Source organism: Balearica regulorum, chromosome 22 (assembly GCF_011004875.1).
Source record: "Balearica regulorum gibbericeps isolate bBalReg1 chromosome 22, bBalReg1.pri, whole genome shotgun sequence".
NCBI lineage: Eukaryota > Metazoa > Chordata > Aves > Gruiformes > Gruidae > Balearica > Balearica regulorum.
This window is the reverse complement of record NC_046205.1, coordinates 3,436,059-3,463,716: the sequence shown is the minus strand read 5'-3', so window position 1 is coordinate 3,463,716 and position 27,658 is coordinate 3,436,059. Positions and strand designations below refer to the sequence as shown.

At 50.4% G+C, this 27,658-nt stretch overlaps 1 protein-coding gene across 1 annotated transcript; it reads right to left on the bottom strand.

Annotated features, from left to right (window-relative positions):
* Nucleotides 1–4,719: 4,719 nt before the first annotated feature.
* On the bottom strand, nt 4,720–26,771 carry YTHDF2 (YTH N6-methyladenosine RNA binding protein F2). The gene is made up of 5 exons (XM_075774306.1): nt 26,480–26,771; nt 26,120–26,144; nt 25,609–25,688; nt 19,815–21,401; nt 4,720–5,658 (listed from the first exon to the last, which is right to left on the bottom strand). The coding sequence occupies exons 1-5, from the start codon at nt 26,504–26,506 to the stop codon at nt 5,635–5,637; spliced, it is 1,743 nt and encodes a 580-aa protein (XP_075630421.1). The 5' UTR covers nt 26,507–26,771; the 3' UTR covers nt 4,720–5,634.
* Nucleotides 26,772–27,658: the final 887 nt, after the last annotated feature.

The following is a 27,658-nucleotide window of genomic DNA, read 5'->3' as shown; positions in this document are numbered from 1 at the left end:
GGCGTTTCCAGCCGCCTCTGGCACACGCCGCCGACCTCGACCAAAAGCCCGGAGCCGCTCATGCCCCCCCCGTTCCCAGGGGCCACATCTCAGATGGAGCTTTCACCCACCGCAGTGCTCGGTGCTGGAGAAATCGCTGCTGGCAGGGAGAGCATCACCGGCCTTTCCTGTGGCTCCAGGTTTCCCCGTGCTTGTCCCAGCGAGGTGCTTTTTGGGCTCTCAGGGTTACAGCTCCCCAGAAACCTGCTCAGCACCAGAGGCTGCAGCAGAGCTGACGTTTGCTCCCTCCGAGGATGCTTTTTGCTGCTCTCCCTGCACGGAGCACAAGGAGACTCTGCTTTTCTCCATGTCCTGCTCTCTCCTGCCAAGCAATTCACCCAGGACCAGTGTCGCATCGCTGAAGGTTCGCTGCTGTCAGTGTCCCTGCTGTCCCCCAAGGCTCGTGGCTGCCAGCGTCTCTCCAGCCAGGCAGGCTGGGTGCTGAGCCCTGCGTCTCTCCCGGGACCTACTCGCAGGCTCGGCAGCACGAAGCCACGTTTGCTCCATCCTCATCCTCCAACAGGCCCTGCGCACCCCAAAACAGATGTCCTTGCGGGCAACGTGCTCCCTTCTCATCCCACGTCTTCGCATTCCCATCCCGAAGCTGGGGGAGGACAGGACCAGGTGTCGCACTCCATCCCCTCCCGGCCACCAAACCAAGGCCTGGATGAAGGAGCCAGTGACGGCCACCCAACGCCCCACAAGCCCCCAAAAAAGGATCTGGCTGGGGGGTGGACGGGGTCTTGCTGCTTGGCTCCCCACCAGCCAGCCCCATGGGTGACCCGCGGGGCCGGGGCTGTCCCGGGGCAGCCGGGAGAAGCGGCTGGTTCGTCAATAAAGGATTTAGTCCGTAAATGCACATAACCCAGGTGCTGCATCGTGGGGTACGTGCCATCCCCCCAGCCGGCTCTGGAAACAACACTAAGTCCTCTGGGCTCAGCACCCCAGCACCCCGCTCATCTCCAGTGGCCGGGGGACGTGGCTGCTCCCCCGGACACACGGACGCGGTGGGTCGGAGGCAGGACTGAGCCCATCGCACCCCGGGCTGGTCTCTCCCCTCTCCCAAGGGACCCACCAGGCACCCGTTGGTCCCCCAGGCTGCACACAGCGGGACTGTCACAGCACCCAGCCCCACAGAGCCTCCGTGGAGGGGTCCCCGTGCCCCCCCCCCCAGGCTCCAGCCCCTGCTCTGGCAGGGTGGGTGAGCTGGATGCTCAGCCCCCCCTCCCCTCGCCCCCCAGGGGTGCTGGACAGGGCAGGGATTTTGGGGGGGCCCGCAGGACCCATTCAGCGACTCCGGGCCAGGGAGGGAGGGCAGCAGAGATCACACCAGGCTCCTCCGTACCGCTCCCAGCCTCTGCCCCAGCCCCGAGCCCTCAGAGATGCTTATTTTAAAAGTATCTCACCCTTCCCTGCAGAAAGCACCGCCACCTCCCAGGTCTCGCAATACTCCAAAACAGCTCAGAGAGGCTGGGAGAGCATCGCACAGGGGTGCGGAGCGGAGCACAACCACACGCAGGGGTGCAGAGAGGCGTGCAGGGGTGCAGAGGGGTCACACACAGGGGTGCACAGCCATCCACAGGGGTGCAGAGGGGTGCACAGCCGTGCACAATCACGCACAGGGGTGCAGAGGCGCACAGGGGTGCAGAGGGGTCACGCACAGGGGTGCACAGCCATCCACAGGGGTGCAGAGGGGTCACACACAGGGGTGCACAGCCATCCACAGCCATGCACAGGGGTGCAGAGGGGTGCACAGCCACACGCAGGGGTGCAGAGAGGTCACGCACAGGGGTGCACAGGGGTGCAGAGCGGTACTTAACCGGGCACGGCAGTGCAAGAGAGCAGGCAGGGCAGGAGGCAGCGGGCAGCGGGCAGGGGGCAGCGGGCAGGACGGAGGCAGCGGAGCACGGGAGCCCTCCCGCGGCGATCCCCGGCCCCGCCGCACCGGAGGGACGACGCCGTCCCGGCCGCTGCATCCCGCCGGGCGGTGCCGCTGGCCCCGGCTGCAGGGCTCCGCGCTTTGCCTTTGGGATTTCAAGCCTCGAGGTGTCACATTTTCCAGCTTTCCTCCCCCTTCTTCCCAGATCTCCTCGTAATGGGGAGTTTCCTTTTTTCCAAGCAAATAAACCAGGAGCAGAGCTGCGGCTGCGGCCAACAGCGAGAGCAGCGCGGGGGGCTCAGCCGCAGAACGGAAAACTGCCCCCCAAAACCCCGCTGCCTCCGGTGCTCCGCTGAGCCGGGTTTCCTTCCGCAGGCTTGGGGTGTTCGCAAACAGTTTGGAAAACCCCAAATCAATCCCCGCCCGGACCCGATGCGCAAAAGCCAAGCTGGGGTTCATCCAACTTGAGTAACCGCAGCGGCAAAGAGGTTTTTTCTTTCGGGGGTACCCGGTGAGCGCAGCCCTCGGCTCGCATCCATCCTCTGCTAGCCAGGGCATTCGGACAGCGGGAATTCACCTCCAAGCAGGGGAGAGCAACAACATCGGCAGGTAAAAACCAGCCAGCAATCCCTTTCCCCACACAGCCCAGGGAGCTGTGCAAATATTTTGCCCCCCCCCCCCCTTTTTTTTTTTTTTGCAAAGAAACAGCAGTAACAAATACCTTTTGGCTCTTACCTGTGCCACGCTCACGAAGGGACAGCGTTCAGTTCTAACTGTGGAAGGGTTGGGGTTTTGGGGTTTGTTTTTTTTTTGCCCGTATCCTGAAGTCTGCCGCTCAGAGACACGCCGCTGCTGGCTGACAGCGAAGCCTCCACAGCTGTACTACAGAGTTCCCAGTTTCGTCCCAGTTTAGAGCAGAACAGGCCCAGGTCCAGCCTGAAACGGGTCCCAGCTAGTCCTGCCCTCCGAGAACCTTCGGGAGGGGCGGCAGACGCAGCCACCTCAACGTCACACGCCGAACATCCACCCCCACGGCTACTCCTTTTTCCCAGGACTGTTTCTACTCTCCGGGCCACTCGCTTGGCCTCTTCCCTTAAAAAAAACCCCAACCACCTCCTAATATTTAACATTTGGTGTTACCCTTTCCGTTCCCCTCTGGAAGCTCCGCAGGTCTCCCAAACAGCAAAGGAAGAGCGCAGCCAGCCAGCAATGTACAAAACAACTATTTTTTTTTTTTTCTCCCCAGTTTGGGGTGAAATGGGGCTGGTTTAGGTCCCTGGGCGCACCAGACTCCTACCCAGCAGCTGGTTTCCATGAAGCGACACCAAGGTTGAAGGCACTGCGGAATAAATCCTGCAGGGAATATGGGACATCCCAGCAACTCACCTGCTTTGCCTTAAAAAAGCCTGGGGGGGGGAAGAGTATTTTAGCTCTCGTGCAGCTAAACACAAGAGGAAATTCAAGCAGGGGCACGTTGTTTTTTTCTTACATAAAAGTAATCGCGGGTATTATACCTGCACTGAAGTACTGCGGATTTCAAGTCGCATTTTCCTCCTCCTCACATGTCTCTCGGGTCGTTGCTTGAAGAGCGAAAGGGGGAACAAGCTGGATCTGACCAAGCGAAACCCAGAAACCCTCCCTCCAGTTTTTGGTTTTTTTTTTTTTTACTCACAATTAAAATTCTTTCAAAAGACAAATTAATTTGGGCCTTAAAAATCAAGCTTTCTGCCCTTATTTCCCCTGGACAACGCAGGTTTTACACTCCCTCTGAAAACACATGAGGACACCAGCAAGGAATTTGGGTTTTCAGCCAGCTCAGAGGCCAAAGCCATCACAGAATTGAGAGAACAGAAATTCTTCCGAGGAAAACAAGTAAAATATCCCAATAAAACACAAACGGCCACACAACTACTGTTGACACCAGCCTACACCCCCCATGGGTCCTCGCCCGACGCAGACCGGGCTATTCGAGCTGGGTTTTGTCTGTTTGCTTTTCAGAAGCAAGAATTAGTCCAAAAAACCCCCTAAATGAGCCAACTTTTTGGTGAGTACACGCAGGGCGTGTGAGCATTTGCCATCCTGTGATGGGAAAGTGAAGCTCACCAGGCTGATTTTTTCACCCAAGGTGAGAAAAAGCCGAGCTGGCCAATTCCAAAAGTTGCCCAAGTGCAATTTAATAATTGAGATATTTAATAATTGAGATATTTTCAATACAGCACAACTTTCCTTGAGGATGACCCATTAAGTATTGACAATTAAAGCACTGTTACCGGCTCAGATTTGTTTGTGGCTCTTTAATTCCCTCTGAACTGCCCAAACCAGAAAACCTGGATTTTTGATTTCTTCACCTCGAGCAGTTTTCTCAAGGGAGATCCTCTGGGATGCGAGGAGGTGTCTGCATTTCACACACGCCTGGAAGGAGCCAGATAATCCTCAATTCACCTGTGAAATGGGAACGAGCTCAGAACATTGAGGCCCTCTTGCCCTGGGAAAGGCTGGCCGGGGGCAGGCAGGGGCTCTGCCCGGTGCCATTGGACATCTTCCTGTGTCAAAGAGCAAAAATAATTCTAAAGGACCAGGAACAAACCCCGATAACGGCATCCTGAGCTCGGTCCTGGCGCCTGGAGACAGGTCACAGCACCCTGCTTCAAACCCGAGGAGAAACCATACGTCCCTCGTTAATTTGAGGTATTAATACTGCAGCGAAGCCCCCGAGTTGCCGTGCGGAGGGGAGACGGGAGGTGCGCATCCTCGCTACGCCACGGAGCGGGCAGCGCTGAAAAGGGAGCGGCAGACAACAGTGATGCTCAACAGGATCTCACGTTTATTATTGAGAAGTGATTAATGGTGAAAAGAAAGGCAACGCCCATTCCTCATTGGCTTAACAAGAAACTGAAGAAACATATTCACTACACATTTTACAATATTTCTTTTTTTTTTTGTCCAAAATTCATTTTCCTGTAAACAAAACAAGCTTTTACCACTGCTCTCAGCTTTCAAAAATCAAATTAACCCAGGCTTAATCTGTAAATCTGTATAATGCACAAGAACAGAACGTTTCTTAGGACTCCTAGTATTTGACTTTTGAGTAACAAAGGGTCAGAGAAAAATGAACCACCTTTAAGACACAACCTCGTGGACAATTTCTGTTCAATTCTTCTTAGGCCAAAACCCCAACTTCCTCGTAGAATTCCTCCTCTTCCAGGCCAGGGTCGGGGGGGAAAGAAAAAAAAAAAGTTACTCCACTTTCCGTGGTAGGTGTTACAACCTGGTGTTCCAAGTGCAAATGTCAAAACGAGGGGAAGGAGGCGCGAGGGGGTGGAAGGACGGGAAGCGGCAGGGTTTAAAAATTAGAGAAAAAAGGCATATGCCACTTACGGACTTTAAAATCCGAAAAAACATAGTAAAAAGACAAAAAACAAAGCGTATGCTCTGAAATCACAACCAAAGCCAAAAGAAAGGGGACAGTTTTTACCTATAGTCTACCTAGAAGGGATTTTTTTTGTTGTTTTTGTTTTTTTAAGTCCTATGTCTTGTGAAATTCCAATACTTTTTTTTTTTTAAACTGCAAGTTTGTAAGAGTCTTTTTGAAGTCAATGAAATTAAGAAAAAAAAAGTCCTAATTTCTCTCTGAAATATTTTTGCTCTTTCTTTCTCCCTCTGAAAGATAGCTGGGATGTAATCTCTGCTGCAGTCTCTGTGGGAGGAATGGCCTTTTACTTGACACGGCCTTGGCGTTCCTGCAAAAGAGAAAAAGAAGAACACGTTAGCCCAGAGCAATTTTATTCACCACTTCCACACATCAGCATTTCAACACGCAGATCTGCGATGGAGGCCTGTCCCATGCGAGCAAAGTCCGAGAAAAAGTATTTTTCTTTGCAAAGGAGGTACTGCGACTGCGTACGGCTAACGTGATGATGTATTACACCGCTTGGGTCATCACGTGTCCCCTTTACGAGGGCTCTTGATACCCCAGCTCTGCTCCCCTTCCTCACGGCAGCATCCTTCAGCAGAGTTATGGGCTCTCCCCAGGACAGACATCGCCAGGCTGCTCCAAGCTAGAGGTTTAACAGCAGAAACAGGAAAAAAAACCCCCAAAAAACCAAAAAAACAACCACCAAGAAGGACAAACCAAGGATGAATCGGTGAAAAAAGTGAGTCTAGGTCAGTGCTGAAGTGACAAAGCTCCTCACTCCTGGGCACCGACCCACAGGACATCTCAGCCGTCGCCAGGCTGGAAACCAGCAAAGCAGAGTTCTGGGCTGGAAAAGACTTGGGCAGCTTTGGGAGCAGGACCTGGGAGCGCTGCGGGGATCAGGCAGAGCCCCTGCATCGGGGAGAAGAAAGAGGAAGCGAGGAATGAACGCCGGCGCCCGCGGCACAGCTCTGCCCACGTCCAGCTGCTGCCGGAGCTGGGCAGCCTGGCTCCCCGGGCGTTGCACAGACCTGCGGCTTCACCCGAGCTCCCGTATGGGCATCAAAGCAGACTGCAGCTCCAACCTGGGGAGGACTGACGTCTGCCTCAGTCTGCAGAGGCTGAAACAGCCCACAGCTACCAGCAGAACACCTCACAGATAACTCTGAAACCTACTGACGGCAGCTCGCTTGAAAACCAACAGGTTCGCAGGACTCCCAAGGATTGATGCCACAGGGATTCCCCCCCCCTTGGTACCGACCTGCATCTCTCCTCCAGCGCTGAAGGATCGCGCTGTCCCGACAAACACTGCACCGAGCTGAACAGGCAGCACAGCATCAAATGTACCCAGGCATCAAGGGCTCCTATGCGCTCTGCTGTGCCAAGCGCCACAAGCCACAGCCTCTCCTCTGTTAAACCCAAACCCAGCAGCTTTACAGAGAAGCGGGTCTAGACTGTCCCAAAGGGTTAAGGATGCTGCACAGCCCACGTTCAAAGCACTATTTCCAGACACCACCTCAAAAATAAAACCTGTCAATAGCTAAAGGGCTCTTGGCTGATGCTCCTCCCCGCCTCTTAACTGCATCTTCTCCAAGCACAGGCAAGTCCCTGCAGTCTCCTGTGCGAAGGGTACTACGGCGTTTTGGCTCTAGCTCAGCGGCAGAGCGAGTTAATCCCCACCTAAGCCAGTCCCAAGAGATGCCAAGTCCATCCCTCCTCCACAGCAAAGCAACACCTGCAGTAGGTGCTCGCTGGCAGAGCAAGGCAATTTATTTCTCCCTTGTGTTAACTCGTGTCACAGAGAGAAGGGACACTGTTAGGGCTCTGAAGCTGGTATCTGGTTGTTTCAGCTCAGGACGCTTCCCTGCGAGTCTGCTGCTCTGCCTGGAGCCATATCCCCCCACGTTAACCCCCAGGTTTCTCCCTGTCCCACGTTAAGCTGCTGATCAGAGGCACTTTCCCCTCCACCGCAGCAGCTCGCTGGCAAGGGGAGCGTGCAGCCTCTGCCAGAAGCATGTCGGTTGCTCAAAGAAACAACGTTCTCTGCCACCACTGCTAAATCCAGCGAGAGCTTGTCTCTGAGAAGCTTCGATCCCGGGCTAAGAGCATGTATAGCCATCTATTCTTAGAAACCTTCCCCAAAAGGGAGGCCTTGCATCCAACTCAAAACAATACCCCAGGCTTGGGCAGCCCCTCAGCCACATGCATGCAGTGACCCAAGGAGGCTTTAGCTCCAACAACTGCACGAGCCGGATGGCAAAGCAAGCCCGGTGTGATACCACGCACAGATTGCCTTCCGGGGAGAGGGATTAGACGAAGGCACGCATTCTCTCCAAGAATGTTTGCTCCACGTAAGTCGACTTAATTCTCCTCTCCTCCAGCAAGTCTGCCCAAATCTGTTGTAGGTGCTATTCGTTGCTGAAAAAAAAATGCCACCACACAACAGCAACATAAAACTACCACAGTGGAAAGCAAAGCCAGTCTTGAACGTGAAGTAAAACAAGTGCTGCAGGGAAAGCCACAAATCAAAAGGAAGGTGCCAAGCCCTGTTCCTGCTCTGCTGCCTGGCTCAGCAGCCAGCACGTTACGTTAAACAAGGACAGATGGCAACGTGACGCATTCCTTCGGGAAGAAGCCACAACTGCCTGAGCTAATGCCTCCGTCTTCCCCAATGCAGACATGGGATAAGCCGACTGCCAGGTTGAATCACCCCCCTCTCCGGCGGCAGCCAGGGCCAGCGTCCTGGGCCAGCTGCAGACGGCGGCTGAGGGTCCTGCTGAGCACGTCGCCCCGTTAGCTGACCAGATGGACACCCGATTAGTCACTTCTCCTCCCCGCTGTGAAGGTGAAGCTGCTCCTGAGGCCAGTGTATGGGTAACAGGGAGCAGGAAACAGGATCCAGCCTCAGTGCAAAAATGACTCAACTCCCCCCACCCCCAAAATCCCAGTGTGCCAGAACAGAAGGCAACACCTTCAAAAGAGAGAGGCTAGAGCAGATGTCCCCACGTCCCCAGGCTAGAGAGGGGACCAGACATGCTCGAAGTGAACATCTTAATTTCAGGGTGGATTATAGCCCCATTTTTGCTCAACCTAGTCTTCTGTTTAAAGCCTCCTGATGTTCAACCTGGAAATATCGGCACAATGACACCCTCCCCTCCATCAGTGCTGCAAACAGTATCCTAAGGAGCCTGTAACAGAAAAACGCAGCACGACATCTAAGGGGCTGCCTTCAACACCTACCTCGGGCTGTCCTGCCCTCCACGAAGAGCGGGGCTTTGGGCACTGCCAAACCTCTGCCCTGGGAGACACGGAGGCAGCCAGCCAAGAGCTCTGCTGCCGGGAAAGGAACAGCTCTCTGCTCTCCACTAATTTCAATATTGCTGCTCTTGCTCTTCTCTGGGAGATTCACTGCTGCTCTCTTGCGTCTCCTCCCGGGAAAGGGGTGTAGCCAGGGCCTGAAGGATTTTTACACCGTCTCATCTGCCAGCCCCACTTCAGCACATCCCAGGAAGACATCTTGGTCTTTGGGGTGTTCTGGAGTAACAAGGGAGCACCCAACCGTAGCAAAGAAGCAAACGGATCAACCAGAACACATAGCAAAGGTCAGCGGTGTTGCAAACGTTCATCCTTCCTGGCTCATCCTCCTCTGAAATCACGGGCTGTGGGATGGTGTAACCCACTGCCCACCCAGCTACAGGACAGCCCAGGAGAAGGCAGGGCAGCCTCTGCACACGCACGCTGGGTTTGCTCTGGCATATAGTCCCTGGGGGGCAAAGAGATTCCATCAGAAAGTGTTTTCTTCTCTTCGGCTGCACTTTCGTTAGGCATGGGCTGTATCTTATTGATCCACGTGGAAGAAGCAAGAAAAGGACACCAGCTCAGACTCTCCTCTCCATCTGTCAAACCCCTTGGCAAGCGGAGGGGCAGGAGCACCGCAGCACCAAAACGGCTGAAACGCAAAGCCAATGACTAGAAAGATTCACACTGTCACTCAAAGCAAGCGTTGACACCCACACATCACCGCGAGCGTGCTTCTGTGCTGGCGGCGTTCAGAGGCACCAGGCTCAGACAAGGCAAGCGTGTGTAAGTAGGAGCCCTCTGCAATCACCCCGCTTAAGGCACTTCAGTCGCGTCCCCGCCATCCCCGGGGTGGGGGCTGCAGCAATGTCAGAAGCCAGGTCCTGATAATAGCAACCATACGGGCTGGTGGAGAAGGCTGATGAGAGATTACGTTATCTAGTCACACTGTGGGGAGCCAACAAAAACAAAAGGCTCAAGAGTTTGTACCGAGAAATGACAACAATAGACGATAACACTGCACATTTGTTCAGGGGCTCTTACCTTGCTTAACAACCAATGTTCAACCTCAATACTCTGCCGGCAAAGGTAAGGATGTTATTGTCACACTACAGATGGGGAAATGGAAGACTCTAATCAAAGGGAGGGCCTGGTGAAGAACCAAGAGCACAGGTCCCAGCTGTGCAGCGTACAAACCACAGTTTATTTGGACCCATCTGACCTGGGGCACAGCGTAGCAGCCTGAAGACGTCAGGATGGCCAGGAAGCAGTCTCAGTTTCAAACTGAGAAGGTCCTATAAGCAAAAGGCATCACTCACCGAGTAACTGCCCGCAAAGGAACAGCAGGAGATCACTTCATTAGAGTGCGGTCTGTGCTACCGGTGTCATTCCCCAAAGGGCTGAGACACCCAGCAATCAGACACTGGCCTTAAGACATGCACACGCAACTCTCATCAGACACCTTGCTCAACAGCCCGACTCAGCCCACGACGCCAGCCGCGACGATGCAGCATTTTGCTGTTTGAATTCTCCTCCCAGCATCGCCGCCCGTTGCGCACCGGACGCAATCCTAGCAAACAACGCGGCGGGATTTCCACACGCCCGTGTCTCTGACTTGCCTTAGAAATCGGGAGTTATGGCAGCACGTTGCCTCAGATGGGGCCAGCACAGCCTTGCCAGCAGGATCAGCTCAAGGCATGGTCACAGGCAGCACAAATGATGGACGATGCATCACTTTCTTATTGTGCTCATCTGCTCCACAAACAGCCTCAAGTCCTAACTGATTTACAAACCAAACACGAGGTTTTCCTGTTGTCAGCATTAGAAAGCCGCCGGAGTTGCAGAGGAAAGCTACCTCCTACTCCGCCTCACCTAGGAAAGCGGGCAAAAATCAGATGCAGGGATCTGGTTATAGTCAGACGTCTTCATCCCACCTCCCGTTCACACAACGGAGCTCAGCGCCAAGAACGAAGACAGGAGATAGGCAAATAAAAGCGACTCCTTCTCAGAGCAGGAAAGACCTTTTGTTTTACAGACCAAAATCCAACGGAGCAAAACCAAATAGCCACACAACCCCAAAAGGGGCAAACTTGCATCACTGAAAAAGCATAAGCCAAGCAGGGATGCAACTGCGCCCGGCCAGGCCCTGCAATTCAGGCTTTGCCCCCAAAAACGCAGATGGCAGCACCAGTGTCCCCTGCCACCATGCTGAGCATGCATGGCTGGGCAGTTAGGAAGTTCTGGTTTCCTCTCGAAAACCGAGCACACCGCGGTGCTGCTACACGTTGGTCACCTCACCATTTAGTCATAAGGATATGAAGTCACGGAGAATAAAGAAGGAACAGCAAGATGCAATTCTTCAGGTACAGCTGTAAGCCAAAACATGCCTTCACATCAGTGAACACAAACACCACAGTGGCCACATGCTTTACATCAGATGTTGAATTTCCATGTCAGAGCAACTAGCTTGGGGCTAGGGGTAAGAAGGACACGAGTTGTGCCAGGACTTTCCCCCTGCAGTGGGTTTTATTCAAGCGAGGTGGCCCTAGCTGTCGGATCTCAGCAGGCATGCCGCTGTTCCCCAGCGTCTTTCAAGGCACCTTTAAAACTGATGCAACCAACTGCAAAGAATGAACCCTTTCTTGCTTAAACATCACATTTGATTGCATGAATAAAGCAGCTCAATTCCCATAAACATTTATAATTACCCTCCCATAGAGAGCCTTGTCCCACAGGGCAAAACTCATGCAGAAAACAGAATGGGGAAAAAAGCTAAGAACAAACATAAATATTTAGAGCAAAGAGCAAGGCAGCGCAGGCTGGGAGGACTCCCAGTGGCATTCCATGCTGGGACAACTGGGCTCCCACTAGGGACTGGAACTGGACTCGCTGGCTTTGGAGAGCACAAGCAAAGTAACGACACAAGTCCTTTCAAGTCATTAGGAAGGAAAACAAAGTCTTCTGTCTCTTAAACTAGGGAGTCTTTATTCTTCCCTGTCATTACAAGGGATGAGAAGTTTGCCATGTTTCTTTTTGCAATTTACCAACGCTTCCCAAGTGGGCAGCTCAATCTCCCCACTACAGAGCAGGGCACTTGGCTTTGACCCATCTGTCCACACCAAAATCCTCACAAAGCAGGGATGGAAGTTAATAGCATGGACAAAAGTAACGGGAATAGTTAATGTGAAAGTTTAAGCAACTAGCATTGAACTGCTGACAGCATTTACCCTGGGCTCACTCTGAGCATTGTGCCAGAGTTTTGACCTACACCAGATACAGCAAGGTGCCTTTTTTTTTTTTTTGTAAAGCAGACTAGTGTTCCTTCTCATTTGGGTTCACATGAAATGTGTTTCATGACTTTGGTTACCTTAAATTATAGCTCATGCAGTATTAGCCCCAAAAAATTAGTGCCAGATGACACTCCAGAAAAGGAAGGACCTCCACTTTAATGTTTCAAAATCTTCACTGTTGTGGAGTTAATAAAGCCTTTACACTGTCCTGTCACACCATGCAAGTGTAATGCCAAGGACCGAACGATCTTGCGCAAAAAAACCCCATGGAGCTTCACTGGAATTTGTGGTTCCATATATTCATAAAAGATCTAGAGAAAGGAGTGAATAATAAAGTGACAAAGTTTACTGATGATACAAAGCTATTCAGGGTAATAAAAATAGCATCTGACTGTGAAGAAATGGAGGACTTTGTGAGAAAAAGCAGCTGAACACTGCAGTGAATTTGGTCTGCCTGGTTTAGGTAAATCCAATGACACATGTGGGAAAAAGCACTGGCCTAACTCTAAGATGACAGGCTGCGAACTGACCGCTAACAATCAGAAACACGAGCTCCGTAACTCTAGGAAAATGCCTACCATCAAGAAAAGTAAAGATCATTCAGGACAGATCATTATGTCTTTATACAAACCCAAGCTGCACCTTTACCCTGGGCACTGTTTAGCTCTGCTCCTCTCCATTGCTACACGCACGCAGAAGAACTGGAAAAGGGTCAGAGAAGAGCAGCAGGGATGAGCCTGGAAGAGACACAGCTATAAAAGCAGAGCAGGAACAGAAAGTACACTGAAATCAACGGCTCACCACTTCTTCCAGCACAAGAACTAGGGACTATCACATGAGGGTGGCTCAAAGCAAACCAAAAGGATGTGTTTCTTTACACAACACATAATTAAACTGAAGAACTTTGCTGCCACAGGATCCTGAGGATGCTCAAAGAATGCATCAATGTCTTGGACAAGAAGAGAAATCATGAGCTGTTAAAGACAAAGGTACATCCTCTGCGTCAAAGAAATTCCCAGGCCACAAATTGTTAAAGGCAAGAAAAACCTTCAGAGATGGTTAAATAGGTGCTTGCCCTGTCCTTACAGGCATTTGCTCTTGACCATGTTATTGTTAGCTGCACACCCAGCTTTTTACTTGGAAAAATAAAGCTCGAGCAATGTCTCTCTACGCGTCCATCAGATCTGCAAATCTCGCAGCCACAAACATTAGACTACACAGACTTACGGTCTGACCCACTGCAGTTGTTCTTGTGTTTGAGGCTAAAATACTGCCTCCATCCCGACTAAGGCAGAATAAATACTTCAGGCTACAAGAAAAACCACACAATATTCTGTATTATGAAGGACAAGAGGAGATCTATTTGCCTGTTTCTAAGAGATGAATTCACAAGCTCAAGTAAAGGAGCCAATACTCCCTATAGTCCTTTGTGTGTACCCTCCTTTATTGCCACATAGCAGTATTCACTGGAACAGTTTTATATTTCACCTTTCCCCCTGCTTTAAACATATCAAGAACACAGCACTCGAATCAGCTGAACCCCAAATCAGGTTGGCTTGCAACAGCCAAAAGGTTGATGGTCAGGACTTCACGATTTCTTAAAGATGTGCAGATGACGATGGGGAAATTCTCTGAAGTCATTTTACAGGAGATGGCATCAAACTACAAATGACAGAGGGGAGAGAGCAGAGCCTTCCCCGTGCATACGCATACGGAAGGAAACTAAAATAGCGTGGTTTCTTTTCTCCCCAAGATTAGAAACAAAAGACAAAGTTTTAGGTAGAGTTTATCTAAGTCTGCTAGACTGGTATTACATTACAAGAAATAGCTCTGCAGTTAACTACAAAAAAAAAAAAGGCACTCAGTGTTGTCCTTTTAATAAAAAAAGAGTTCTAATGATACAGAACCAGATGCAGTCTTCATTACAAGTTGTTGATGAAGAACCGCTTACAAAATCCAAATGCTTTATTAACAACTGCTCCAATGCACTACTAGATGGCTTACACACAATTAAAAAGCCTCATGCCAGGCAGCGAGTCACTGGAAGGAGCCACAATCAACTCTCTATCTCGGATAACAACAATCCTTGTTAACGGAGACTTCCCTGGGTAACTTTGCCGCAGTTAAAGCAGGGCAGGACTGTTCTGGCTGGCAAGCGTCCAGCGTCTTGCACCACTGAGGAACTGGTTTATATAACTCACAACGCTGCAAGATAGTACAATTACTACCAGGTATAAACAAGAACATCCAGGAAAATGAGAGGGCTCTAATAATTGCGGCGAAAACGACCTCACAGTACAGAACAAGAAGCTTCCTAAATGAATACCTGTCACATAACACTTTACATGAGACAGAAAGAAGAAAGCAACTTCTTTCAGACCAAAAAACCTGTGGCAGAATTACATTTTCATTAAGAAGTGAGGAACATTGTGCATGAAGCTATTCTTGATGTATTGCACATATACAAGGCTCACGCATCAATGTGCTTCAACAGTTTTCTTGGGATCCTAATCAGCTTTCAGCATCATCTTGTGACCCACTGAACTTCTGCACCAGAGAGAAAATCCAGGGAACCGAACAGGACCATGCCCCAGCGCTTTCACTGAGCAAAATAGCTGGCAAATACTTATACTGTAAGGAAAATTACTTTTCTGGAGAAGTAGCTGTTAATAAAATAACCTGAAACACAATGCGTGTGTAGGTAGCTATTAACCTCAGTGTCAGCAAGTTACTCAGAACACTTAGAAAAGGGGGGGGGAAAAAAAAAAAAAAAGCAGCCACTGCTGCTGACATCTCAAACACTCCCTTCTCACATACCAAACCCTCCACGTTGTTTCTAGGGAATCTGCCAGCCACGCCAATGCAATTTTAACTCAACTGCTGAAGGAAGAACAAAGTCTTTTTTTTTTTTTTTTTAAGACATTCATTTGAAGTCATTAGTATGTTCGTAATGAACGCAATTAACATATTTATAAGAACGATCAGTTCAGGGTATTCTGCAACTTGGAGCTGAAATCACGGAGCCAAGGTGAAGATAACCTGGATGGGAGGGGGCTCGAAGCTTTGCCTGCACCAAATGGGCAACAAGTGAGTTGGGAACAGGTTCCCAAGAGCAGGACGTGAAATAAATTCCCTCTACTCAAGGCTGTACCTGTAAGAGGTGCAAAACCTCCTCATCACATATAGCCTGCACTACACCTGGCCCTGTGACTAGGGAACAGCAGCTCTGGATCCATTACCAGTCCTCGAAAAACAATTTTAAACAGTGCATCTCAACAGCTCCTTAAACCAACTCTAAACATGATATTTTGTAATATTAACAAAACGTTATATTAAAATATCATTGTAAAGACTGCTAACAAGATATTAGCAGCAGGGCTATGAGGCAAGTGCAACAGGCTTGCTCTTCCACCACTCAACTTCCACTTTACTCACAGTGAAACGGCTCTCAGCTGCTCCCATTTTACAGATGAGGAAACCAAGTCCCCTGTGTTACAGGAGAAAACAAGGATTAGAACACCAGCTAGACCTAAGCCTTCCCCTCCAATTTTCTCCTGCCTTTAAACAAAACTAGAACACAGCCAAAAACATGTGAGAAGTGCTTTGTAGTGCTGGCTTAAAGATATCATAAGGACAAGGCACTCCTTATGTCAAATAGCTGGTACCAAACTACTGGAATAAGCAGTATGGTTTCTGTTTCCTCTATTTCTCAGCAAATATACAAGCACGGACACACACGTACAGGATTTAAAAGGCCTGGAAATAAACTGAGAGAAACCACGTGCATTGCCGAACAGCGGAGGGTATTTGCAGCAAGGAAATTCTGTCCTGGTGCATCAATCAATTAACTTCTCTATGGCCAGGATTTGGAGCAGAAAAAGCAAATAGCCTTGGGATCACGGGATGAAAGGAACTGTGCCAGTAGAAGCAGTGTTCCCTTGCAGTCATAGGAAACGGTTGGCTTTGCCTGGATATGCAATATCCAGGAACCGAATCTTGTAGTCAGAAACGCTGTCCTGTTGGATCTGGTAAAGCCAAAGCAAATGGAGCACTAACAGCGGGAGAAAGAAATGCTAGCCCACCTTACAGGAAATACGCTCTCTCCTCCCCGCTAAGATTACAAATTAGGAGAATAAAAAAAAAAGCTTTGCAAAATATATGAGGAAGCATTCCTTTTTAACAGCAACTGAAATATTCTGCTAGTTTCAAATAGGCTCATATAACACCACTTAGTTTTCCCTTAAATCATATTTTCTAAGGGGGGCAGTGACACTTGCCACTATTAATACTCCTTTAACCAGCAGACGGTGTCAGCTGTGACACAAAGCAGCACATTTCTGAAAATAACAGCTCCAATCTGGCGAATCACACCTTTCCGTTTTGAGGCTGGTATACCTCAGCATGAAAAACCCCACAAAAAACCACCCCATCCTGCACAGCTCATCCTGACTCAACCCCCAAGTCCCAAAGCAAAGTGTCTCAACTCCAAACCTGACAACTGAGCACTCTAGCCCTGGAAGGGACAGGACCGGCCTGGTTTTCATGGGATATCCTTCCTAAAAATCCCTGGAACCTGCAAGTAGCCAAGTACCCCAACCCTGTGCAAGGCAGTGGGAGAAAGAACCAAAATAAACTTCCCTTAGAGGTGACATTCATTGCTTTTCCACAAAACATAAGCTGTTAACCTTTCACTTGCAAGCAGATCTAAGATCTTTCCACTGAGGTCACTGCAACATTCCTAGAAATACAAGTGTATTCCTATGGGCTAGGGATTTTTCTTGGGGGTTTTTTGGGGGTGTTTTCTTGGTTGGTTGGTTGTTTTTTTTTAAACTAAGATAAAACAGTCCTTACAGGGAACAAGTTGGTGACCGCTCTACCACAAAAGCAGCTGTTACGGGTTTCAAGAAGCCCTAAACCTCTTCAGGTAGGGTTGCACTGGGAGTCAGCTTCATTTTGGGTCAGATCATCCAAACCTTTTAAAAGACTGGATTAGTAGAGCAAAGCAAGACACTCAAAAGAAATGGAGATTAGTCTCTGAGGACAAGATGGGCACAGGTGACAGAAAAGCACAAGCAAGAGCATGAGTTCAGTGTTTTCAACACTGAACCATTTACCCTCCTTCACTGGCCAAAGGGAATAGCACGAACACTAAGCAGAGCATTTTTCATATGATTTCTGGGAACTATTTTAGGGAATTCTGAAGTGCCTCTAAGTGTGAGAAGTATAGAAGAATATTCAAGAGTTCCCAGATTTTCACAAGAGCTCATCCATCTGTTCGGGTAGCAAGCAGGAATCAAACTGCAGATCAGACAAAGGTTTAAGCAACTTGAAGCCAAGTGAAACAATTGCAGCTTGCTAGAAGTTCAAAACAAGCCAAACCTTGAGACATTTAAGCTTCAAGGAACAGGAATGCAGAACATTAACGTTATCGCCGCCATCCAAAAACTGGTAGCAGAGACAAAGAGCTGGTAGCAATGGGATTTCCCTGACACAAAAGCAGCTTGACAGACCGCAGGCAGGGAGCTGCGCCACCGGCTGCTGCCAGAGCAGCACTTTAACTTTCCAGTGCCTCAACTCTGGTTTCTGATTTATTTTTTTTCCTCCAGGTGATTACCTGAGATGTTTCAAGGCAGACATAGCATGGCTTGGTTGTTTTTTTTTTTGCCACCCACAGTCCTATTAGCATCCACTCCAGGAAATAAAAAAACCTCTTTGAGCAAAAAAGACTGCTTCTCAATGAAACCATGAAAGAGCAGTTACAGAAACCTCAACCATCTTCAAGGCTGCGTCAGCGAGCGATCGAGGAGGTCAAACTGTTGCTGAAAGAAAGACCAAGTCACTTCCTCTGTCCCGGATGTTACAGGGCAGGGGCCCTGAGCATGCAACAACGAGTGAGTCAATGGTAAAAAGCAAACACCAACTGTACATCTACAAGACTATGAATTCCAGACACATATGACTAAGTTCCCTTTCAAAGAATAAATGTTTTCCTAATCAACCGCTTCTGCACTGGAGTGCCACACTGAATCGACTCAGACTTCATTTAGAAGGGAGGCGCTGCCATACCGACCGTCCATCAGCTACCGTTACTGCTTCTGACCCTCGCAGGCTAGCACCTCTCCAAGAAATTGAAGAAAGCAGGGGAGGAGACTTCAAAATGCAGTTGAAAAGATGAGTAAAGATGCTTTACAGTTTTAAGAAAATTGCTGAGCCACATTTTTAGTATCTTACCGATTTTAAGACATTACAACTCACAAACACAGCAGCCTTCCAGCAGGAGAGACCATCGGTCTGTCCACCTTTCCCCCAGCCTTCCCCACTGTTGCTCTTCCTCCTGCTTGCTACCTGCTTACATTTACCCAGTACTAACTCTTACCCACCCAAAGCCCACCTGCCTCCAGCAACATTTCCCCCCCCTCCTTGCCTCCTCCCACTGTCCCAAAGTCTGCCCCTCCTGCACTGCAAACTGTTGCTCCCTGAAGTCACATCTGGAACATACGAGAAGTCCCATGTCCTAAAACATCCTGCACAGACTAAATTTCGGATGCCATTCAAAACCTCAGTTAGTAAAAGAGAAGTCACCACTTCAGTACAGGCTGGATACCAAGTAGAGCAATTTTAGGACGTGAAGTCATGCAAAATATTCAGGTTCTCGCCAAAAATCAAGTTTACACCTCCACACCTTGCAATGTATTCCTCCCTTACAGATTTTCTTCAAGCACTGTAAATGCTAGGGTATCAGTTGCAAAACGTGACCACCCTTGTGTATGGGTGATGCTATTTATACAGACAATGCTCCAATTAAAATATATATTAAAAACTGCGTTCACCGTCACAGTGAGCAGTTGCAGCTCCTGATTCTGTTCTTCAACTGTTGGGTGGAAAATTCCCCATTGCTGAAACTAAAGAGATCATCAGAAAACTTGGTCAGCTACCAGAAAGCTGTGGTAATACTAATTTGTAATTACTGTTTTGATCAAATACAAGCAAGACCCCTATTGTGGGGAAGGTCAGCTACAACTGACTAACACAGCTGTACCCAAGTAAGATTCAAGGTCTGTTGGTCACTGAATTTTGGGCAGAATTTTCAATTAGCAATCCTCCTGTTAACGAATTTGATGATGACAGCAGGCTTCGAGCGGACAGACCCAAGTGGCAAGCCAGCGCAGCTGCAGGCAGGCAGTGAGCACAGCTCAGGTGTCACACTGCTGGGCAGTGCCCACGGGCTTCAAACGCTGCCGAGCTCACTGCCAAGAGGAACAGAATGACCCGCTCCGCGTCCGCTGGAGAGAGGACAAGTAGTCACGGACTTAAATTGCAGCGAGGGAGATTTAGGTTGGGCATTAGACAAAGCCTTCTAACAGGAAGGATAATTAAGCATAGGAATAGATTGCCTGGGGAGGGACAGGAACTGCTGTTCCTGAAGGTTTTACAAGCAGTGGGAAACATCTGTCACATTGACCCCACTATGGGTAGGGGGTGGATTAGGCGGCCGTTCAAAGACCCAGCTCTGTTTTCTAACAACTCCCCAAACCCCCCACTGATCTCCTCCTTTAAACACTTCTGATCCAGGAGCTGACAATAGCACAAAAATAAATTTTGTTTAGAATACAGCACTCGGGGAAAGGCTGAGATTTAGAGTGACTGAAGGGCGGGCGACTGCAGGCAGGGCCTGGGCAAGCCTCCTCACCCCACTCTGCCAGGGTGCTGGCACCCATTTCCACCCCAAACAGGGGTTCCGCATACGAGCACACAGCTAGCCAAAAGGCAGCCCGACGCCCACCAAGCTCACTCACAAGCCCACGCCTTCACACCCTGGATTTAGTTGGGCACAAGGCAGCCCTCCTCTATCTCCTGCCCCGCAGGACTCGGCCGAGACAGACAAACAAGTTACCTTTTTAACATTTTCCTCCTCCTCTTGGCGTTTCTCATAGTGTGAGAAGTCATCAAAGATGGAGGTGGTGTGCTTGTAGGTGGCAATGATTTTCAACACCTGCTTAGCCTTTTCCAGAGGCACCTCCTGAGTGTCCCTGGAGTTGGTCACTGGTTTATTCTCGTTGTTCTCTAGGCGGATGTGCCGCAGCTGGCTGTTGGGAACGTCCTTCACAAAAATCCACCTGACATCAAAACGTCCCTTCCACTTGTCCTGGGACCACACACCCGCACACGTGTTATAGTCCACAGCAGATTTCATTTCTGCTACTCCGCAGAAGTGACCGCTACCGTTGACACTGAACAGTAAGTAAACAGGGCCCTTCCCATTCATGGAGCGATAGGCGGCATCCAGTCTCTTGTTGCCGTGCTCTGTACTGCACCAGATGTTATATTTAATGGAACGGTGGATATCGTCCTCAGAGTAACTCTTAATGATGAAAACCCGGCCGTGTTTTGGGTTCCAGTCAAAATCCTTGGGGTTGTAGTTGTTGATGGATCTCAACTTCTCCAAGACCGGGTGCGGCTCCGAAGGAGCAGAACCAGAACTGGCCTGAGACTGTCCCACTCCGTTACCGTCCACTCCGTTTTGACCGAACCCACTGCCACGATTACGAGGGGCAACCCAGCGGGTGGGCTGAGCCGCCTGCTGTGGCACGGGCAACTGGGCCGGCTGTGGTGGTGGCGGGGGCAGCGGCTGGGGCTGCTGCCCGCTTGAAGCCTGTGCCACCGGTGGGCTATTATTGATCGGCTGACCCACAGGCTGGGGGGACACCTGGGCTGGCTGCTGACCAATATTCTGAACTAAAGCCTGCGCCGGGGCTTTTGCCACAGGCCCTTTGTTATCCCAAGTTCCGATATCCATGTTATGTTTTATCGGAGGTGGTGGAAGACTTGAACCTGCAATGCCATTCTTGGTCTTCAGCTTGGGCTGCTGCTTAGCCGGTTTGCTAGCGATGTCAGCCCAGGAGGTCGGCTTTGGAGGAGCGATAGTAGCCGGAGGCAAACTGTTAGATGCCACGATATTACTGGTAATGGATCCGCTACCGACAGCCGAACCAACGACTTTCGGGACGCTGCTCGCAACATCTGTGCTGCCCAGCTTCAGAGCTGCCATCCCTTGGTCGATGGTGTTCATGCCAGGAGCCTTGTTCAGAGTCTCGTTAGCAAAGGCAGATTGCCCGTCGATCATCGCTCCACCCAGCGAGCTAGGGGCATAGGCGTAATTGCTACTATAGCCAGAGCTTTGAGTGGATTGTCCCTGAGAACTGTTATTCCCCCAAGCCGAAAAGTCAATCCCGCTTGGAAAGAAGTTAAAGCCGTGCTGCCCGAGAAATGGAGTGCTGCCAAGGGCCCCTGGCTGCCCGAACATCGCGTCTGGGAGAAAGTGAGGCTCCCCGTTGCTCAGCTGTCCGTAAGAGGTTAGGTAGGGCATGGGGGGATCACCCCCTGTAGACCAGGCAGCTTCGCCTAAGGAGTAGGAGAATCCAATGGAGGGACTGTAGTAGTTTGGTAAGTAGGAATCGGACATTGCAGTGTATGCATTATTCTGAAAAAACAAACAAATAAAAAATAAGCACTGAATAGTTAGGAGTTGAACAAATTTCAAGGGACCATGGAATAAAAGCCATCTTAGACTTCCCGTGCCCCACCCCTCCCTACCTTAGGGCTGGGCAGATAAACAGGCTTGGCCTTGAAACACCTTCTTTGTTAGAAGTGCTCTAAAAACTGTTTCATTGCCAGAACGATTAAACACAAAGGCTTAGCAAGCTTCCCATGCTGAAACGGGGGCGCGTTGTGTTCCCGATGCGTGAGGTGGGACTGGACATTGGACTGCCCCACAGCTCCTGCTCGGGCTATAAAAACCATTATCTTACCTAGCATCCAAATATTATCATCATCTTTTTGTAGCTACTACCAAAGAAGGCTCTCCTTTCCTGGGTAGCATACATATCAGCCCTTACTCTGGTGTTTGAGGGAGGGTTTGGGGGAAGAATGCAGGGAGAAGTGAAATATGGAGGAAGAAGGTCCAGTGGAAATGCACTGCCAAAATCATGAATGTCCCTAACTGCCTTCCTTAAACTGAGGACCCACAAAAACAGCTTTATCCCCACAGTTAAAGGTTTCAGAGCTTAAAATATCCCAAGAACTTGCAAACAATCAGGAATTTAAAGCCTACTCCTCAAAACACAAACTGCTCCAGTACTGCGGGCGCATACTAAAAAAATACCTGAAAATGGGGCGTAATCAATAGGGTTTCAATAGGAGCATTTTATAGCATGGTGACAGCATCACAAGAAAGCAGGCTTCAGTTTCAGAGATTAAAAAAAAAAACCAAACCAGCTGTTCCATGCCTTGGTCTCCCTTTTAACATCTAAGTAGCCTTTAGGTTATGAAAACAAACGCCTAATTTTACAATTAGGGAAGTCTCAGACATCACCAAGATTTGCTTACATGAAAAACATCTGTCATTTTGCATTCAAAACCAATGCCCCCTCCAGGGAGCGGTTAAAGCCACGCTAATGGACGTTATCATCCCGTAATTTGAACCTGTGTGCAGACAGCCTCATGCTACACAGCCGTTTACACGCCAACCCAACACAGATGAGATGAAAGTCAGGTTCAGTTCCCATTTAAAAGCTTGGCTCGCAGCAGGCTCTACTCCATTTTTCGTTGAATCATGTTTTCACGTGCCAAGTGCAGCTCCCGAAGGACTTCATGCCATACTGAAATCTATGGAGGCTCTCAAGATGGCTCTGGCACCCTCCAGAAATAGCTGGTTTGCCTCTCCACCTTCCACTGAGTTAAAAGGAAAGCAACAGGTTTGGGGCTAACCCAGCCCACACTTTACAAAAATTCATAGGAATTAAGATGTTTTCAGAGACAAGGTTTGTTTTGTTGTATAAAACACTAAAAAGCTTTCTGTGGTACTTCACGGTGTGGATGCATGAAAACTCAGAGACATTCTCTCCAGCCTTTCGGTTTTCCCAAAGAAAGAGCCCCAAAAGCAAATTAATAACAAAACTAATTCTTATCCAGTTTTACTAATTGAGGAACTCAGTCCTGCTAAACCCAAACTAAGGAACAACCTTTAGGGCTCAACCTGTCCAAAAGCACAGATATGGACGCTGACTAATTTGTAAGGCAAATGAAGGAACTTTAAAAAAAAATAAAAATATTTTGAACCAGCAAAGTGTCTTCAAAAGATAATCCCCTCAATTACAAGAGCAACACCACACTCTCCTGGAAATTAGCTTTAACAGCACATCAACATGCCAGCCCATACCTAAAACCTGAGCCTAGCAGGCAGAGCAGCAGTTTCCTCTCTGCAGGCTTGTCCCTCAAAGCGCACGAAGCACATCGCTGTCAGATTAAAACCCGTCCCCTTGCCATCTCAAAATATTTTCTTACATGCTGTTATGTATTTAACTTGGTGGGATATTTTAACATAGTCTGTATTAAGCTATTACCTTTAGAGTATTCACCAGCTCTACTCATATAGTAAGGAGGGAGGACAGGAGTTGAACAAGCAGATTTAAGTCAGGCCAGTTGCTGTTCGCCACCTGAATGTCTAGAACTACGCTTCGCTATCAAACACACCACCTCGCTCTGCTACCCTGCACTCGCACAACTGACACAGTTACTGATTACTATGCAAATAAAACTTCACTGGCTTTTAATTCTCTCCAATGACTAAGACTTTTTGTACAGTTATTTCCTCAAATTCACTATTCTTCGCCTCAAGACTAGAACCAGGGTTTAAGCTTACTTACTGTTTCTGTTTTTAAACTGTTGAAGAATCACTTACTGTGTATCTGAGCTTTAAAATACACAGTAACCTCATTTACGAGGCTGACAAGCTAGCAACAGTCGCACCTGAAACAGCAGCTCCTGAATGAAGAGCCATGAAACTTCACCACTTGTTACCCCGTGCTTGCGCGGAGAGCTCAGAAAGCAATTTCAGAAACCACACGCGTCACCCTGAAGCAGCAGGCTGCGTTTAATTCATTTTTCAGAGCCTTATCTGTAACTCCCTTCCCCTTTTCCTTCAGAAAAGGGGTGCATGTTTTGTGCTGTTGTATCAGGAGCTGGTGGGCTCGGCCACCAGTCCCCTCCAGATTGAACCCTACGGTTTTGGGGTTTCGAGTGTGAAAACATGGATAAGAACTGAGAGGCAACACAGCATGGAGAGAAACCGAGATAAAGTCATCCTAAAGCTTCATTCAAAGTTAAAACGCCAGTTTTATCTCACTCTTGCTGAATTTCTAGAGCAACAGCTCCGCTCCACCTCCTGGGGCGTGCTCCAATAGCTTCCTTATTTTTAAAAGGTATTTTTACCAGTGTGACTCATGCAAAAAAGAAACTAAATATTCAGAAGTTCTGCACCAAACATGCAAAATAGGGTAAAATATCATGTTGCTTTTAGCATTATAGGAGCCCTCCTTCTCTTTAGGAGATTTAAATAAGACCACGCTTTGCAGGAAATACTTCCACATTCAGAAGGAAACTGGAAATTGGTGATGTTAACTTCTGGGATAGAAAAACCACACAATTAAATGATAGCTACTAGAGAAGTAGCTAGTTTTATTCAAGACTTGAGAAAGTAATCACACTCTCTTGCCTTATGCAGGTCGGATTTAGGCTTGAGAGCTGAATGCAGTACGTTATCTTAATGGACAGGTTGAATTCTGAATAGTACGAGCAGTTGAAAGGAGCTTAAAGAATATTCAGCCTCATGTCTTTAGCACAAGCTAGGAAAATACTTGTTGAAAAGTTAACTGAGACAGAAACTTGCTTTTGTGTTCCAACAAAACACGCATCGCTTATCTGAAAAGAATATACTGACTAGTAAAAATGATCAAAAAAAATACAGGAAAGGAAAACCAGAACAGCTTATTTTTACTAATCACAATTGGAGAGGGAAGGGGTGCCAAGAGAATGAACTAACTGCTCCAGCCCTACTACAGATGTTTATCTATAATGCTCACTTGTACCATCTAATCAGCTGAACTCCATCTGCTGTCTGTCACTCTCCTACCACTCATTAAGAAAAACAAACAAAAAAGAGTTAACAGTGGAACTAATCTTAAATAGAAAGTTAAGAGGAAAAGTCGCTGGAAGTCTGACTTTCAGGAGCTGATCACAAGCTCTCCAGCTCAACTTCTAACTAAAGTTCTCAAAAAGACTAAACAGCTTTTATCACATGTGCGTTCTGTGGGTTGGGGTTTTTTTTTTGGTGAAAAATATAGAAAACCCCATGACACGCATTTTCGGTTTACTTGGCGGAGAGATAAGGTTGATAGTATCCTTCAAAAGCCCTCGGAGTGTAACTGCATCGCGTGAAGCAATTTCACAACGCGATGTCGTGCATCTCCTCCTATGGCATAAAGAGCCAGAAACCAGCAAGGAAACAAGGTCATAGCAGTAAAACTGAAAGAGCAGAAATGGTAACTTCACAGCGGTCATATCAAAAAACCCGAGCTGTGCACCTACTGTAGGAAGTCCTTACGCTCTCAGAAAGTTGCTAAAACCTTTACACCTCGCCCACCACAATCTAATGGTGCTCAGTGGTTTCTACCTGGAGAAATACATGTATAAAACAGCATATTACGGTATGAAAGCTGGCAGACATCAAAATGCAGTAAGCGGAGATGAGGGAACATGAGGATGCCAAATTTGCCTTCTCTAGGGAGCAGCGGGAAGCCACCGACTGGGCTCTCGGCGTTTCCTGCCCCTTAGCAGGTACTCTTACTCACCGGCCTGGCCTGGGGACTCAAGTAGGGTTCAAAGTCATCATCGTTTAACCCATCCTTCTGATGCACAGATCCGTTTTGCACTGAGGAAGAGACATAGAGCATTAGAAAGAACTCTGCCAACAAACTCGAACATTTGCCAACTTAGAGCATTTAAAGACAAACCTTATAACATCACTGACCCCCCGCGAGTTGTAACATACCACGCTCAGCTCCACAGACAACGGAAGACACTTCACCACCGCGCAAACCCTCTTTAACTGCAAACTTTCCCCAGCCCCAGAAACGACGACAGGCTTCAGAGCCCATGGTTTGTTTTTCTCCCAGCCACTCCACTACGTAAAGGCTCACAGACCCGAGGATGTCCCCAGCACATTTCAGCGGGGATCCTCCCCGTCCCTCCCCCGCGCACACGCTCCCTAAAGCCGCAACTTCCCCGCGGGCTCCCCGCTCCCCAGCCGCAGGATCCAGCCCTCCCCACCACCCCCGGGCCCCGCCGTCCCCGGGCTCTCACCTTTGTTGCCTTGGCCCTTGGGTCTCTGGCGCGGCGGCGCGACATGGAAAGAGAGAGGGAGGGCGGTGAGTCAGGGGGGCGAAGCGGCCCCGGCGCGGGCGGGGAGCCCGGCGAGGCGCGGCCCGGCCCGGCCTGGCGGGGGGAAGCCCGGCCGCGCCGCAGCACAATGGAGGCGCGGCCCTGAGGGAGAAGAGAGGCGGAGGGGGGGGGGGGGGAAGCGGGGGGGGGGGAAAGGCCGCAGCCGCCGCCGCCCGCCCCGTCCCGCGCCCCCGCCACTAGGCCCCGAGCCGCGGCCTCACTTAGCGGGCCAGGCCCGGCACCGCGAGGGGAAAGGCCGGGTGGTGGCGGCGGGACTCCTACCTGCTCTAGGAGGCTGCTGGCCGACATGGCTCCGCGGCGGGGCTGCTGGCGGGGCGGGGCGGGGCGGGGCAGCGGGCGGCGGCGGCGGCTTTGTCCGGGCGCGGGCGCGGCGCGGCTGCCTGGCGGACTCCGACTCGCCCGCGGCGGCTGCCTGACTGGAGCGACGCTCTAGCCACCCCCTTCGCCTCTCCTCTCCTTCCGGCCCGCGTCTATGGCTCAGGCCCCGCCGCCTCGCGCCCACACGCGCTCCCCGGGCGTCACGCGGCACCGCGCGCGCGCCGCGCTGCCAGGCACAATGGCGGGGGTGGGGGGGGGGGGGGGAGGGAGGGAAGGGGGGGGTGAGGGGGAGCGCGGTGCATGCCGGGCCGGTGGAGGACCGGGGAGGGGGGGGATTAGCGCCCCCGCTCGGCCGGGCGCGGCCGCACAGGCGGGATGGGGGGGGGGCGTTCTTAAAGGGCCAGGCACCCCCACAGCCCAGCGGGGCTTTTCACCCAAAACACGGCAAATCCGGGGCCCGGCCGCAGCCCCCACCCCAACGCTGTCCTGTCGCACCCCGCTGATTTAGCTCCCCCCGTCCCTGTGCTCAGGGCACGGCCCCCAGCCCAGCAGCCCGGGGTGCGGGGGGAGCAGGGGCTGTCGCAGCCCCCCCCCTTCCCCGGGAACCCCAGGTCAGGGAGGGGTCTCCGGGCACCAACCCCCCACCCGAGGGGCTGGGAGTGGATGGGAGAGGGATGCGCAGCCAGCCCAGCCCCTGCCCCCTTCCCAGGCAGGGATGGATGTGCCGTACCCCCGGATTTTGGGGGGGGGTCCCCCAAACAGACCCCGTCCCTCCCCAGCCAAGGGGCAGCCTGCACAGGGCAAGGCGGAGGGGAACGGAGCGAAGGCTGCTGGACACGGAGGGATCCCCGATCCGACATCCAGGGGATGCTCCCCAACACCTGCGCCACGAGCTCCCGCTGCACCCCAGCCCCGCTCCACGGCTCCGACCTCCATGGGAACGTGGGGGGAAACGTGGGGGAAACGCGGGGTTCCCCGCCGAAGCAGGGGGTCCGAGCAGCAGCGACCACCCCTCGGTGACTGGGGGCAGAGGGATCCCTGCCCGTCCCCTGCTGCCTCGGAGGCGACGAAGCCATCGCCTTTCACCTACCCGCAAATAAACCATTCCAGCGTGGTTCCATT

Bases quoted from the DNA above. Each gene is read 5' to 3' on its own strand.
- YTHDF2 (XM_075774306.1), bottom strand. From the start codon at position 26,506: ATGTCGGCCAGCAGCCTCCTAGAGCAG. The intron at 25,689-26,119 runs GTGAGAGCCCGG...TCTCTTCCTCAG, and splicing joins CAAGGGCCAAGGCAACAAAG to TGCAAAACGGATCTGTGCAT. The intron at 5,659-19,814 runs GTAACTTGTTTG...TCTCTTTTGCAG, and splicing joins AGGAGGAAAATGTTAAAAAG to GAACGCCAAGGCCGTGTCAA.